The 13,278-nt window shown below is 32.6% G+C and overlaps 1 protein-coding gene across 8 annotated transcripts; it reads left to right on the top strand.

The window, feature by feature from the left end:
- The first annotated feature begins 5,316 nt into the window (after positions 1–5,316).
- LOC120085592 (transcription factor PIF4-like) lies at positions 5,317–12,917 on the top strand. Of its 8 annotated transcripts, none has more exons than XM_090309704.1 (9): positions 5,335–5,475; positions 6,184–6,274; positions 6,414–7,326; positions 7,408–7,506; positions 7,585–7,650; positions 8,002–8,067; positions 8,169–8,474; positions 8,570–8,696; positions 12,601–12,917. In XM_090309704.1, the coding sequence occupies exons 2-9, from the start codon at positions 6,204–6,206 to the stop codon at positions 12,642–12,644; spliced, it is 1,692 nt and encodes a 563-aa protein (XP_090165830.1). In that variant the 5' UTR covers positions 5,335–5,475; positions 6,184–6,203; the 3' UTR covers positions 12,645–12,917. The 8 variants fall into 8 exon arrangements, with proteins under 8 accessions (XP_090165825.1, XP_090165829.1, XP_090165826.1 ...); XM_039041652.2 differs by lacking the exon at positions 12,601–12,917 and adding an exon at positions 9,296–9,734; XM_090309703.1 differs by lacking the exon at positions 6,184–6,274 and having other exon boundaries at positions 5,318–5,475.
- Positions 12,918–13,278: the final 361 nt, after the last annotated feature.

Raw genomic sequence — 13,278 nt, 5'->3', positions numbered from 1 at the left:
CAATAGATACAGGAATCTTTTATTATAAGATACTTCATTTTCAATCCCTCGTGGAGATGATGACGAAGATGAATCATAGCTTTTGTTTTGTCCTAATTGAATGTCGCATTTCCTTCTTTAATTGTTTCCCCAAGGTTCATAACATCTAGGTGAATTTCGACATTGAGCACCTATGACAAACAATTATTACCATTAATGTTAAAGACTGCAAATTCTAATTTCGTAAGATTTGTCATGGCAACACTATCACAAAACATTGTATTTATATTAGAAATTTAATATGTACTAAATATGCAAAATAATATTTAATTTATTAAGTATAATAATAAAGAAGAGAAAAACGACGTAAGTTTAAGACCCACCTTCAGTAGGAAACCTGTTAAAGCGTCGTGCTCATAACGTGTTGTAAAATTGAGAAGCACAACAACGCACAACAAGAACACGGATACGGAGAAATATAATATACTAATAAATAAATATAAGGATAATATATAAAATAAATAAATAACAAAAAGATGAATTTCTCCACTTTCTCCAATCTTTTTGGATTGATCACTAATGTATGTATGTTCTCTCAAGTTTTACCAAACGCATCTATTTATAGGTAAAATGGCAAGTAAGAGGTGGCTTATTATGGACACTAATAATGTGTAGGTATGAGACATATAGATAGAGTGACAAATGGCTTAGACATCTATTAATTACACTCCAATGTAACATATTTATAATAAAATAATGTTTATAACCTTAATTTTAAAAGACAGAACTCAAAATAGTTATCATGTTCATAACTAATAAGGTCAAGTGTGAAAGTCCTCATTTCTCTATTCTTATAGCTTTTGCAAATGATTACATTGATTAGTAAACATGGGGTTTATATTAAAAGGAGGTCGCAAAATTTGTGTGGTTGAGATTTCCACTTCTTATCTGGCTTAAAGGGTTTGTGAACTACTACATCTATTCTTTATTTAACACGTCATTAAATGATTTGTTAATTTATCATTGATTAATTTTGTAGACTTCACATAATTCTTAAATGCTACTTTTGTGGCAAACAATAAATGGAGGTAGTATGAAATTTTTTTATATTATTATAGTACTAGAAGTTTTCCTTAAATGACATCATTTAAACCACGTTTACTGCAACGAGAAATCAATTGAGATCCATAAAAATTGAACATTATGAAAAAGTAATAAATCAATGGTAATATGAAAAGTGAGCCCAATTTGATTATCTTAGGTGTTGTTTACTTGTGTTCTATATCCATCTGATACATGGGTCCATGTTCGTAGGAAAAGAGGAGAGGAAAAATGCACTTGTCTTATGCTATGCGTTAATCTCCATGTGTCGACAATCATGCATTGGACTAGAAAATATGCAATATGCGTTAAGCTCGTATGCAATGACCATGCGTTCCTATCACAAGTTTTCTTGCTTTCTCGCCAAGTATAACAAGAATGCAAGTTTCTCGGGATGATCCAAGGTCGAACACAAAGATTTGTAACTAAATAATGTTTGTGAGGTAATGCGTTTGAGGCAATGAATAAAAGTAAAAAGCTAGAAGTTAAAGGATTATGCGCTACTTCTACTCCTAACTAAACAGATAGAGCAATGGGTTTAACTAAGAGAATTGATAGAGATGCAGCAATTGGTAAATGCATAATAAGTTGACTTCATTATGTTTGGTCACTTGAGTAATCCTAGCTTGCCACACTAATGCATCGCACACATCTCAGTGGCCAGCCGCATGCTTATATCTCTGTAATGCATGGTTGCGTCAAGCTTAAGATCGTTCATATCTCTAGGAACAAAGCTTACTTTGCTTTAGTGTGTTCCACTACTTACCCTCCCGGGTAGTTAGTTATAGCTAATCAGTTCATAGACAAGCATTGCGATAGCCTCACACTAAGCGAAGAGGATTAATTCACTATATTCATGCAACGCACACCTCTCAGTGGTTTGCTACATGCGTCATATCTCTAGGCCGCATGACTGAGTATGCAACTTGTCTTTGGTATTTGACTAAACGATGAAAGAGAAGAAGAAGATGATGAAGATGGTGCTGAAGGAACTAAAAGATGCATTGATTACAAAATGTATTAATGTCTTAAGCCAAAATGTAATACAATACAGAGATAAGAGGAGATATGGAGGGCTACATGTAAGCAATCTCTTGCTTTTCATCCGAAATGCATCAAGGCTACTGGTGGTGTCATGGATGGATGGTGGAGAAGTCTCTCTCGAGCTCTATCTCCAATAAAACTCCGATCGTCACTTGGAAGGGGGCTATGGAGGTGAAGAATCCTCAAAGAGTGTCTTGCTCATGCTCTCATATGTGATCACAAGGATTTGCCTAAGGTAGAAACTCGGATGGTTTGAAGTGAAGATCCAAGACTCTATTTATAGAACTCAAACGCCGATAACTCTGATACCCCATTCTGACTCATTGCTTCTTCTGTCGCTGTATGAGAAATGTCAGCATCACCTTATCTTGTTGATACTCCCAAGGTATGTATTCATGTTTATTTCTCCTGAAGTGTCAACGCGTTCAACCCATCTCGTGTTCAGTCTTCTATCACGATTATCACTTTGTGGACGCATCATTCCATGCGACGAACTAGTCTTTATGACGATCAACGCATGCGATCAATTCCTACAATATCTGCAAAAATAGACACTTTGATGTGAAATAACACATGATATAGGGTTAGTGGGGATTTTTGATATTGGTCGACGCAAGCTCATTTTTTCACATAAATTCTTGGTATTATTGACGCATATTCGGCTTATTAGCCCTCATAATTCTAAGTAAAAGGCTTACAATAGCTTGTATTTCTACAAGCTATCAGTCCACTTCCAAATCGATAATAAAAAAATGCAAACTGATTTCACAAGCAGAGCGTGCTCAATCCAATTGTGTATGAATATTACGTCATATCGTTATGATTACTATTACGGTTACCATTATTGTTATTGTTCCAGAAAAAAATTATGGATTTTGACACATTTACTGTTATCGTTACTGTTTGACCATCGGAGATAACGGTAACAGTAAATGTGAAAAAAATTTATATTTCTAAGTAAACGCGATCAAAAGTAATATAATGTCATTTGTGATTTAGACTCATTACAATTGATTTATCAATAAAATACCATTACGATTATACCAATTTTCTTTATAATTTTGATAAACATGACTTTACATGCTTTATTAACTTCATAAATTGTGGGCTTCACGACTTCACAAGCCTTCAAATGACACAATTTCACTTTTTTATCCCATTATAATATTAAAAAGTGGCAGAGAAAAAGAGAAAAAAAAAAGGTGTTCCCTCACTAGACCTTTTTCTTATGACACTGATAATTGTAACAATGGGAAGAAATTCCCAACACAAATCTTCTAGTCAAATCAAATTTGACAAATAATTTTACACCTATCACCACATCAGAATTTTCAAAAGTTACATTATCACATGTCTTCTCTCTCATATTTATTTAATATCTACAAAGGCTAATTTAATATATGTGTATATATAGGTTAAATCAACTTTTTTTTTTCTTAGCACTAACATCATTGTCATGGATTAAAACTTCCCACATGAGTTATTTAATATTAAAGTAGGGGGGGAAATATCATTAAATCCAATTCTAATATGGGGATTTATTAGGAAAACATAGAGAATTGAGAAAGATGAATACAAAATGAGCCCATCAAAAAGAATCATCAGTCCATAAAACATAGTTTAAATTCCAAATTACAAATTTACACCTTAAAAGATTAACTGGTCTTTAACGGTTAATTTTATGTCTAATAGTAATTCAACTTTTAGGATGAAAAATTATTTAAAATATTTATAAATAATAACAAAATATTATAGTCTATCTACAATTGATAATGAATTTTTCCTTTATTTATAAATACTTTAGTTCATTTTCCTATATTTAAAAACAACACTTCTAAAATTGTCTAATAAATTCTTAAACTTAAGATTTTATATTAATAAGCTTTGTAGTTTTAATTTTTTTGTTAAATAACAAAATAATAACAAAATATCATAATATATCTAGACAGTGAATTTTTCTTTATTTATAAATATTTTAGTACATTTTCCTATATTTAAAAATAAAATACAATTTGGTATAAATGGATGGAGGAATTCGAACTACGAACCACGAACCTCTTAATTCTTATCACATACAGATGCTAGTTGAACTAAGTTCTTATTCGCAACAAATTTGAATGTTTAATGTTTATAAGATACAAAATTTAAATTTATGTCAATTACATTTACTACTTTTAAAAAGTGTTTGGATATGCTTGGGTTCTAGTAAACATAAAATTAAACATTTAGAAACTATTTTTACTGTTTTTAAAATTCAATTTATATTCCTAAACTCTTGGGTTGTATCAATTACAATTCTAAATTTATAATTGTATGAATTTAATCCTAAACTTTCATAAATATATCAATTTATGCCATTTTTTAAATTTCATTCGACCAATATCATGTAAAATCTATTATTTTAGTAAATTAAACTTCTAGATTTTCATAAACCAATCAATTTGAACCAATCATTATAATTACCGTTGAAAATCATCCATGTATTGATTCTCAAACGTGTGAGACTTTTTCAAACGTCAGTTTCATAAAATGGATAACTAGAGTAATTACATGAACAATTTTGAAAGAAAATTTTATCCAAAAATCTAAATTGATTCATTTATAAAGATTTAAAGATTTAATCGATACAATTATAAATTTAACAATATGATTGAATAGTATAAATTAATAGACTTATGAAATTGAGAATTTTTATGAATGATTGGAGATAAAAATTAAAAATCCATAAATTGAATTTGAACTTTAGGATAAAAGATAACATAACTTTCCCAATAGGCAAAATCAGCAGGTGAGTTGTCATTGCTGTTCTTCTGACCACATTTGTCTCCTCTCTCTTTCTCATCATTGAAAAATATAAATGAAAAATAACACAAAAACACTATCCTTTTTTCTCTTTGCACACATGGCAAATCCCTTTGTCTAATTTCAGATTGCATCCTTCATAAGGTTGAAGATGTAGATTTTCCTCTTCAAATATTTTTTTTCTTTTTTTATTATATAATTTATAAATCCAAAAAAAAAAAAAAAAAAACCCACTAGCTTTTTTCCACCATGGAAATTGATCTTGAAGCACCCCTGTTGGTCCTACAAGAAAATCACAGACGCATTCACAATTCGCCACGTGTCCTCCCTTGTAGTCTCACTTGGTATTGCTTATAGTACCGAATCTTTTGCTCTGACCTCTGCCTGTGACGTCCTTTTCCCTCACCACTGGTTTTAAATGCTTTTTGGTTCATTGCTTATTTGCTCCATTGCATTTTGCCGTGGAGTTTGTTCATTTACAGAGAGAAACAAACAGAAATTAAGAAAAGGGTTACTTCCATTTTCAGCTGATTTTGGAGATTTCTTCAGGTTTTTGTTTCTTTTCTTCATGTTTTTGCTTATGAGTTTTGGGTATTTCTCCATTTCGCCTTTTTTTTTTCCCCTTTTGGGGTTCTTTTTTACTTGAATTTTGCTTGGTTTTTCCATTGGGGTAGTTGAGTTTTTTAAACCTCTTTTGTGTCTTTTATCTATTTTAAAGTTGTTGTGATAATATAAAATAATGGATTTGGGTTCTTGGGGAAGAGATTTTCTGTATGTGTTTTTACCCAATTTAGACAGACAGCCTTTCCCTTTTTAAATTTTTTTTCCAACTTCTCTGAATCCTCTGTTTCTTCTCCTGAATTCTTGAAGATTCTCTTTCCTCTTCTCTGTTTGAAAGGTTTTGATTATGGTGTTTTCTAATGATTTGTTTGTTTAAAGAGTCAATTATGTACATTATTTAATTAAAAGTGTCATTAAATACTGCTTTTAGTTGGACTTTCTTCTCACTCTTTTGCTTAATCTGAGAGGTATTAATAAATGGGGACAGGAACTCTCTTTATTAATTATTTTATTTCTTTTCTTGGTCAATTGCTAAGCTAGAATTTGTGGGTTTTGCTGAATAATTTGTGGGGGTTTCTTGTTTTCTACTTTTGAAGCCTCAAAGTATGGATTAAAGCTTGGTGTTGTAACAAGAATATTATCCTAATTTAAGATTTTAAGGGGGGTTTTTTGTATCTTATTGTTTCATTTTGACAGAGATTCTGTGTTAAGCAGCCATGAATTATTGCTTTCCTGATTGGAATTTTGAGGGTGACCTTTCCCCAGCTAACCATAAGAAATCAATGGGGTTGGCTTTCTCTCTCTCTATTTTCATTCTCTTTCTCTGTCTAGTTGTTTCAAATTTCAAGAGAGGGGGAAAATATTGGTACACTCTCAAGCTTGGTATTTTGTGTATTTGTGTTTAAGATTGGATGGGAATTTTGCAGACCTGAGCATGATGATCTTGTGGAACTTTTATGGAGAAATGGGCAAGTGGTCTTACAAAGCCAAAAAGCTAGAAAACCAAGTCTAATTGCTAATGAAGTAAGGCAATTTCAGAAACAGAATCAACCACTTTACAGGAGTAATGTGTCTTGTGGAAATTCAAGCAATTTGATCCAAGATGATGAGACAGTCTCTTGGATACAAGATCCGCTTGACGATTCGTTTGAGAAGGAATTTTGTTCCAATTTTTTCTCCGAATTGCCACCTGCTGATACTATTGAGATTGTTAAGCAGCCTATCAAGCATTTCCAAGATGACAAGCAAACTAGATTTGGTGCCTTTGATACTGCTACTCATGTTACTTTTGGGAATTCTGTGAAGAAGAACTCGACGCCTGCAGCTCTTGCAGAGTTTCCTATGAACACGATGCCTCCTCCGAGATTTCAGTTTCCAGATTCGGTGCGGCAGACCAAGGATTTAGGAGATTTAGGAAAATTGGTGAATTTTTCTCAAGTTCCTGTGCCCGTGAAGGGTGATTTGGGATCATCAAACAGGGGGAGAGAGTCTGGAAACTTGATACAAGGAGAGGGAAGAGATTGTTCAGCAATGACAGTTGGTTCGAGCCACTGTGGAAGCAACCAAGTTCCTAATCCAAATGACCTTGATCTGAGTCGAGTTTCGACCAGTGGTTTTGGAAATGCTGGTTTATCTGCTGGTCTCTCCAAGGAAGATAATAGAAAGATGGTTGCACAAGGTGAGAGGGACAAAACTGAGACTATGGATCCAACTGCCACTTCATCCTCAGGCGGTTCGGGAAGTAGTATGGATAGAAGTAGAACAATTGGACAATCTACTGGAGGTAACAGCAACAAAAGAAAAGGCCGAGATGGAGAAGAATCCGAATGCCAAAGTGAGGTAAAACTATTAAGCATTTTTTCTATCGTGAGGCCCATTAGTTATACAGACATGAACATAATGGTTTGAAATTTTCTATAGACTGCTGAACTCGAATCTGCTGAGGGAAACAAAGCAGCTCCACGATCCGGATCTTCTCGCAGGACCCGTGCTGCTGAAGTACATAACCTTTCAGAAAGGGTAGGATATAAAAAATTCCCCATTTATCTATCTTTTTTCTATTTTGAATCTTATGTTAAGAACTTACTTGTAATGCAGAGGAGAAGAGAAAGGATAAATGAAAAGATGAAGGCACTGCAAGAACTCATACCACACTGTAATAAGGTATTTGCATACCACATTTAGTCTACCAATTCTCTTTATTCCTTCTTGTTTGATGGTTAAATTTTGCTGCAAGGCATCTTTTTTGTGATCTTAATGAATGCATCCTTCAACTTTATTAGTGATAATGGAAAAGTCCAACTAGATTTTTTCTGGTTTATCCTTTGTAATAGTTGTCGTCGGATCTAATCGAGAGAGAACATGTAAAGAGTTTTTTCCTTTTCTTTTTACTTGACATAAACTTATGTCAACTGAAGCTGGAACTAACAATGATTGAAACAAATTAATTCAACTTGGACGACTTCAAAATTTTCAGTCTACCTGAATCTTTAGTAATTAGTCCTTCTGCCACAGACTGACAAAGCTTCAATGCTAGATGAAGCCATTGAATATTTGAAGTCACTTCAATTACAACTACAGGTATGAGTTTAACTAAGAATTCCTCAAAATCTACTGCTTTTTCTACATACAATACAAGCCACAATTTTTTTTTCTTTTTGTAATTGCTTAATGTTCAATAGGTAATGTGGATGGGAAGTGGGATGACGCCCATGATGTTTCCCGGCATTCAACATTACATGTCTCGAATGGCTATGGGCATGGGTATGGCCCAACCTTCAATGCCTTCAATTCACAACTCGATGCAATTACCTCGGGTCCCGATTGTCGATCAATCAGTTTCAGTGGCTCCAACACCAAACCAACCTATGATGTGCCAACCTCAAATTTTCAACCCCATGAATTATCAAAATCAAATGCAGAATCCCGCTTTGCAAGAGCAGTATGCTCGTCTAATGGGTTTCCATCATATGCAACCTACCTCACAGGTTAGCGATCGGATTGCATTTAGAGTTCGTCCTTTGGATGTTTTGTTCAAAAACTGTAACAATTCAGACTAATCATATCTGGTTTTGTTTTTCAGCCCATAAATGTGTTCAGATTTTGTCCCTCAGCAGTCTTGCAGAGTCAAACTGCAGCAGCACCTGGCCCTGCTAGTGGACCTACTGCTGGAGGATCTATAACCAATGATATTGTAAATGGAAATTTGGGTAAGTCTTACCAAACATTCTTATTTTTATCATTAACAAGTGATTAATATTAATCTGAATTGGATACGACTTCTTTTCCCATGATCGGTGTTTATATTTGTCGGTCGTAAAGTAATTCAGTTATTGTCCAATTCTAACATCTTGACAAAAGTGTCTGTCTCTTGTTTGGGGCAGAGGGGGAGAGAGAGAGAGAGAGAGAGAGAGAGAGAGGAAGTGCATGAACCATGTTGAAAGTTTGAGAACTTTGCTGATTCTACCAATCTTGGACATAATGAGTGGTTACAAGAAATAACTGAGTTCATATGATGCCTTATCTTCTCAATAGGCACTTACCTTTTTCTCTCTCCAAAGGGTACCAAGTCATCTAAATCCTTACCCTTCAAAAATCTTCACGTAGTTGTCGGCCAATTTGCCCCCTTCCCTGCTAGTGGCCCTCTTTTCGAGTCGTATTCTCGAGTGTAAATGCACGGTGGCCAAATTGAAAGACAAATACCCTATGGAATTAAAACTGCATTCCCTCTTTTTGAATCTGATACCGCAAGTGTCTCTCGGTCACGTAGCTGTCGTTGACAGTCTTTTTCTTTTGCTGATGATAACAGGTTGACAAGTGAAATTATCCAAGTTTATCAGTTAGCTAAGGTTCCTTCTCGGTTTATTGCGGAGCATCATTCCTAGATATGGTGGAAACCATGATTGTTGTTCTTTGTGTATATCTGATACAGATTCTTGCCTCCTTACCCTCCAAGTACACAGCTTATATGCCTTCCAACCTCATCACCATATTACATTATTGTTGTTCAAGTAGTAATGGAAGAAGCTTCATTAATCTGTATATTGTTGAGACAGCTAAAAACTCAAGATTCAAGATCTTGCAATTCAAGGCATTTAACAAAATTTTTTGTCGAAGAATGGTTTAGAAAATAAGATCAACTAGTTTGTTTCTGTCAAAAGTGTTGAGTTGAGAAGCAGCTTAAGCTCCTTTTTATGTACTATCTCTTACACTGTCTATGAATTCAAAATAAGTTGATTTGGATATTATGCTGCTGTTGTTAAATGTCTACTTCCTGACTTGAATTTTTGAATTTGTGTTTTTCTTGCTAATCTACTTCCATTAAGAACTAGAAAAAGGAAAAGGTAAAAAGCAAAGGAAAGTAAAAAAAAGGAAATTATTCTCCTGTTATGTACATGTATCAGGGTTGGGTGACCTAGAATGAGAGAATGGGTGGGGATAGAATGATGAAATAGGACCCACAAGAAGATTTAGACTTAAACATATATGCAGATAAACAAACAAGGACCATTCAATAAATGGGTATAGCATATTGACAGCTCTATATTGAGCTTTAACATCTTATCCCTATCTTTTTCTTGATTGTTGGGAGTTTGAAAGAGATTGGAAAGAGATTGATTTTTTCACAAAGCTTGGACCCATCTTTTGCCAACTTGCTTGATGGTATGTTTTCTTCTTTCATAGCCATTCATGTCCCCACTCACAACTCAAGTTTTTAGTTTCTTTCTCCTCTCCCCAAATTGCTGGTCATTTTCTTCATATACCCCACTTGACAGTAAAGAAAAAGAAAAAAGGACCAACCAACTTGAATGACAATTTGGTAAAACTCCATTACTTTGGAGCTTTCTTTCTCAATCATTGCCTTTACTTTTGCTCCTTAATCTTGGATTTGACTTGCTAAACTCAACCCAAATCTCTGTCTTTCTTTATATTGAAATATCTTGAATCTGTTATTTGACGCTCCGAACGACCAAGTACGAAGGGCTCACTATATTTTGGCTCTAGGATTTAGAGGAGTGCACTATATAAACTTTTTAACTCTATTCGCCTGTAGACGTAATTATCATACTATTAATGAATCACGTAGATCTTGGTGTTGATTTCCTATCATGTATGTTTTTTCTGTTTATTTGTGATTGTCGATTTCTTAACACCTTATCTAAACACTCTCTCGTCTTTTCTTTAATTGATTAGGATGCCAACTGATTTTAGCTCCTCTCCTTTCTTTTTGCCCTGTTTGGATGGAGAGTAAAAAAAAGAGAAAATTTTAACCGTCATTAGGAAAAGTGAGAGAAAAAGAAAGACTGTTGTTGTTGTGTGAGAATTGAAATCAGTGGCTGATAATAGAATAGAAAGGCATTTGATGTGCAGAGAGAAAATTTTCTGAATATGAATCTAAAGCCCAATCATTAGTTACCATGACTCACTGCCACTGATTTTCTGCTGACAGTCCGTACAGAATATGGATAAATAACTCATTTATATATATATATATATATATATATATATATATTCCTTCTTGTTTGGAAAGCAAAAATGTTTTTATTTTTTGTGGTTGGATTCCTTCTTTTGTGACATTACAAAATATGCCCAACAAATTTTATTCCCTTTCTTTCATTTCATTTGGTTAGCCTAAGACTCGGGTATCGAACATAGGGGTACGTCAGCATGTGAGATGGAACATACGTTTACTGATTTTACAGGTTACATAAACTTAAAAAAGACTTAGTAAACTCATCTATTATGCTATGCATTAAACGACATCTAAGTTTACCGACCAAACAAACTACATAAATTTAGAAGTTTTCCTAAAAAGATCCAAATATGTATGTTTCACAAACTTTAGAGTTATCAAATTTTTAAGCTAAAACACCTTGAATGCAGGTGGGTGAGATTTGTGTTGAAACAATTGTTTTATATGCTCTTTTATCTTGAGACTTGTTTTCATATCAAGCATGCAAGTTAAGATTTTTCCCTTTTTTTCTTTTTGTTAGTACCACAAGTGGGAATTTGGAAATTTGAAACTCTAGGGAAAAAAGTTACATGTTAATTATTATTAAGCTAAACTCACTTTTATATATATATATATATATATTTTAATTTTTAACAACATGACAATGTTTTAAATTTCCTTCAATATTTTTATATGTCCATGGCTTAGACATCAACATAACTGGTGAATCAAACTTTTCATCATAGAAAATTCAACGAATTATAACTAAAATATCAAGAAACTGAAACTTATGTGGACCCAATATAAATGATAAGAAATTTAAACTTCTTTAAAATGGAAAAATGCTTAACTGTTAATTTAAATTATTTTTAAGAACTTTTAATATTAATACTTTTATTAAGAACTATTCATTGACATCAATATTTTATCGATATTTTTATCAATATTTTCATAAAATTGAGATTATGTATAAATATTTAATTAAAAATAAACTGCAACTAGCGAACTATATATAACTTTTTTATTAGAAATAATTGAAAAATGTAGATGTTCTATTAAAATTGTTTTATCTATTATAAATATGTTAAGTGTAATATTTAGATGTCCATTATTAGTGTTCATTGATCATGTGTTATTTATCCATTACCTATGTATTCACTATGGGTCTCAAGATTACACATTATTAGTGTCCATGTAGTCCGCTTCCTACTTGCCAAATTACCAATAAATAATGACATTTGGTGGGTTTTGAAAGACATTGGTGATCAATCCAAAAAGATTGGAGAAAGTGGAGAAATTCATTTTTTGTTTTTATTTACTTTTTACTATTTATTTATTTTATATATTTATATATGATATTATATTTATTTATTTTATTATATATTATTATTATGTTATATTTTCTCAATATCCGTGTTCTCGTTGTGCGTCGTTGTGCTCCTCAAATTCACAACAAGTTAACAGCACGAGTTCCTATCGTTTTTCTTGCTAAAGGTAGGTTCTAAAGGTATATTGGTTTTTCCCTCTTCGTTATAATTAATAAATTTAACTTTATTTTTCATATTTAATATCTATTAAATTCTAATATAAATATAATATTTTATGATAGTGATGTCATGACAAATCTCACAAAATTATTTTTTTGTCTTGGATATTAACAGCAGTAATTATTTGTCATGGGTATTTGATGCCGAAATCCACCTAGATGCTATAAATCTTGAAGAGACTATTAAAGAAGAAAATACGACATCCAGTCCAGACAAACTATGATTTTCTTTCTTCATCATCTCTATGAGAGATTGAAAATAAAGTATCTTACAATAAAAGACCATTGTATCTTGTGAAATTTTTTTTAAGTGAGGTATGATTATAAAAAAAAAAAAAGTTATTCTTTCTAAAACTCATTATGAGTGGATGCACTTGAGGCTACAATATTTCAAATCAGTAAATGATTACAGCTCTGCATTATTTAAAATCAGCTCGAAATTGTTGTTATGCATAGAGAAAATTTACTGATGTTGATATGTTAGAGAAGATATTTTCTACATTTCATATCTTGAATATATTCTTGCAGCAGCAATATCGAAAGAAAGGTTTTAAACAATATTCTGAACTAATTTCATGTTTTCTCATGGTTGAACAAAAAAATAAGTTATTAACGAAAAATCATGAATCTCGACCAACCGAGACGACACCATTTCCTAAAGTAAATTCTGTGAATTTTAATAATAATTGTGGTCGAGGTCAAGGTCATGACCGTGGCAGAGGAAAAAATAATTACTTTTTTATGATGGTCGTTCTAATCATTCAAATTTTAAAAAAACCATACAAAATGATGA

The sequence above is a fragment of the Benincasa hispida genome, unplaced genomic scaffold, assembly GCF_027475165.1.
Source record: "Benincasa hispida cultivar pf3 unplaced genomic scaffold, pf3_genome.v1.1 HicScf200, whole genome shotgun sequence".
Lineage (NCBI taxonomy): Eukaryota > Viridiplantae > Streptophyta > Magnoliopsida > Cucurbitales > Cucurbitaceae > Benincasa > Benincasa hispida.
This window is presented reverse-complemented; position numbering and strand designations above follow the sequence as displayed.